The 3,086-nt window shown below is 54.5% G+C and overlaps 1 protein-coding gene across 1 annotated transcript; it reads left to right on the plus strand.

Annotated features, from left to right (window-relative positions):
* The first annotated feature begins 593 nt into the window (after nucleotides 1–593).
* Nucleotides 594–2,680, plus strand: LOC124670373 (putative UPF0481 protein At3g02645). Its single transcript, XM_047206886.1, has one exon. The coding sequence runs from the start codon at nucleotides 676–678 to the stop codon at nucleotides 2,416–2,418; it is 1,743 nt and encodes a 580-aa protein (XP_047062842.1). The 5' UTR covers nucleotides 594–675; the 3' UTR covers nucleotides 2,419–2,680.
* Nucleotides 2,681–3,086: the final 406 nt, after the last annotated feature.

Genomic DNA, 3,086 nt, shown 5'->3' on the forward strand with positions numbered 1-3,086 from the left:
CGCCGCTAATAGGTCATTTCTTGCTACACAAGGAGCAAACATATTCAGCACCACTACCACCAGCAATTCAGTCCGCCGTTGTCTTGCACTAGCTGGCCGCCGGGGCGATGGTTACCAGAGAGAAGATACCAATCGAGGAGAATGTAAAAGGTTGGCCTGCTCTTAGCTTGCTATTGACTAGGCTTCTGTGTGATCGATCAGATTTTGCACCAAGGCACTAGTATCGATCGTACTATTGGCCAAGCACAATATGGCCGAAAAGCAACGTACGTCGTCTTTTTGGCTGCCCCCGTCTATACAATGAAAACATGTGAAAAACGATGTCCATTGATCAAGAGAGAGACATAAAGAAAGGAAAAAAAGAGAGACATCAAGTAATTTTGTTCGTCAAACAAGAAACAGAGAACAAAAAGAAACACCAAATGTCGGGAGTTCGATCATGACCGTTATTGTTCTTAATTCCCACGTTCTTATCGGCGTCTCCCGCGTTAAATTTAAAATCCTAATTTCATCAGTAGTATCCATCGATCATTAGTAACAGCTATATATTACCACCATCGGTGAGCTTAACAATCTACAACCAGCTGCTCTTACGCCGTGGCGGCACAGCACAGGCACACGCACCCTGCCCCGCCCTGCACACGTACATAGCGAGCGAGCGCAGAGAAGTTATTCATGGCCTCCAGCTCCGACGAGGGCAGCGGCAGCGGTCGCCGGCCGCTCGTGTTCGACGAGCTCCGGTGGGTGGTGCAGATCCGGGAGTCCCTGACGGAGGACGCCGACGACGAGGACGACAACGGCATCCCGGTGTCGGTGTTCAACGTGCCCAAGCAGCTGCTGGTGCACAAGCCTGAGGCGTACGTGCCCCAGTTCATCGCCATCGGCCCCTACCACCACTGGCGTCCCGAGCTGTACGAGATGGAGCGCTACAAGCTCGCCTCCGCCCGTCGCGCGCAGCGCCGCCTCCGCCCAGCAGGCCTCAAGCTCGACGCCCTCGTCGCCCAATTCGCCGACCGCCTCGAGCGCAAGATCCGCGCCTACTACCACCGCTACCTCGACTTCAGCGGCGAGACGCTCTCCTGGATGATGGTCGTCGACGGCGCCTTCCTCCTCGAGTTCTTGCAGATCTACGCCTCCGCCGCTGATGATGGTAGTGGCAAGCCGGCGCTGCGGAGGGTGTCGTCGAGGATGGCGCACCTGGTGGACTTTGCAGGGAGGAAGTCGGCCCACGGGCTGATACTCCGGGACATGCTCATGCTGGAGAACCAGATCCCGCTGTTTCTTCTTCGCAAGATCCTCGAGCCGCAGTGCGCGTCGCAGGAGGAGGCCGGCGCTGTTCTCGCGAGTATGGTCACCGGGTTCACGAAGGAGCTCTTCCCGTTCAAGATGATCGACGGTGACTTCCCGGCGGTCGACGTCGCTAAGCACGCGCACCTGCTCGAGCTGCTTTACTACCTGATAGTGCCCAAGCCAACCGAGGACGACGCGGCGGAGGCACACGACCACGACGAGAGCTACGACATCGAGGAGCAGCCGGAGAACGGCGGCGGCAGCGGAGGTGACGAGAAAGCGTCCGGTGGTGGCGGCGAGTACGTCGCGCAGCTGTTCGCCGCGTTGTGGGGCGTGGCGTCGAAGATAGGGAGAGGCCCTCTCCACCTCATAATGAAGCCGATCGCGTTCGCGGTGAAGGCGCCGTGGAAGATGCTCACGGTCGTGCCCGGGATGTCCGGGATAAAGCACCCCGTCGAGTCGTTCTTCATGTCCGGCGCCGACGGTAGTGTCGACCCGTCATCCACGTCGTCCAACCTGAGCCGGCCGCCGCTGATCGAGGAAATCATGGTCCCGTCGGTCACCGAGCTAGTCAACGCCGGCGTGCAGGTAGCCGCCACAACCGGTGGCCTCTCGAGCATCAGCTTCGACTGCAAGACGGCGACGCTGCACCTCCCGGTGGTGACCGTCGACAGCAACACGGAGGTGATGGTCCGGAACCTCGTCGCCTACGAGTCTTCGGCGGCGTCCGGCCCGTTGGTGCTCACCCGGTACACGGAGCTGATGAACGGCATCATCGACGGCGACGGGGACGTGGCCCTGCTGCGGAAGCGCGGCGTGGTGCTGAACCGGATGAAGAGCGATGGCGAGGTGACGAAGCTATGGAACGGGATGAGCAAGTCGACGCGGCTGACGAAGGTCCGGGCGGTGGACATGGCGGTGGAGGAGATGAACCGGTACTACAACGGCCGGTGGCGCGTGAAGACGAAGCGGTTCTTGAGGAAGTACGTGTTCAACTCGTGGCAGCTGCTCACCTTCCTCGCCGCCATCATGATGCTGATGCTCACCACGCTACAGGCCTTCTGCTCCGTCTATACCTGCTCCCGGTGGTTCGGCGCCGTCACCGTCTCGGCGGCGACGGGAGAATGATTTAAGTAAAATCGACCCGTTGCATTTCTGGTTTCGGCTACGCGACACTAATATGCATGTGTTTGCAAGGTTTGACTTCCAGTGGATCGAGTAGTTGTGCAATTTACAATTTTTTTGGGTGTGGAATCTGGCCATGCCATTGCTTTGGGAACATACTTTTTTTTTTCTTAACTGTTTGGGAACATACTTGTGGTTATCATAAAAATGGGTGTTATTCTAACATAATATATTCTGGGGGTGTACGGTGTACCTTCTTTTTTGACTAAATCTCAGAACCTATTTATGTTACAGTTCATGTAAGATTTAGCTCATGTTGATGAAGTGATGTGGCTTTTCCTTTAGCCCATGTACTATTTTAGAAGTAAGTACTACTATCTCTGTCCATAAATAGATGTGTTAGGTTTGTCAAAATTCAGATACATATAGAAACTATTTAGTGTATAAATACATCAAAATTTGGACAAATCTAAGATATTTAGACTAAACTAAGTTATTCATTTATATACAGATGGAGTAAAAAGTGTAAGTGTATTGAAGAGTCTTGTCGCTGAGCACCGACTCAAGGTAAAATGAATAGTATGTGGAAAATGAAAAGTAAGCAAAACAACACCAAACAAACCGTTGAACCATCGAGTCGGACCCCGCTCCACAACCCAACGCCCACCTTA

The sequence above is a fragment of the Lolium rigidum genome, chromosome 1 (genome assembly GCF_022539505.1).
Source record: "Lolium rigidum isolate FL_2022 chromosome 1, APGP_CSIRO_Lrig_0.1, whole genome shotgun sequence".
NCBI lineage: Eukaryota > Viridiplantae > Streptophyta > Magnoliopsida > Poales > Poaceae > Lolium > Lolium rigidum.

What these genes read in the sequence shown, in the direction of transcription:
- LOC124670373 (XM_047206886.1), top strand. Translation starts at nt 676, where the DNA reads ATGGCCTCCAGCTCCGACGAGGGCAGCGGCAGCGGTCGCCGGCCGCTC.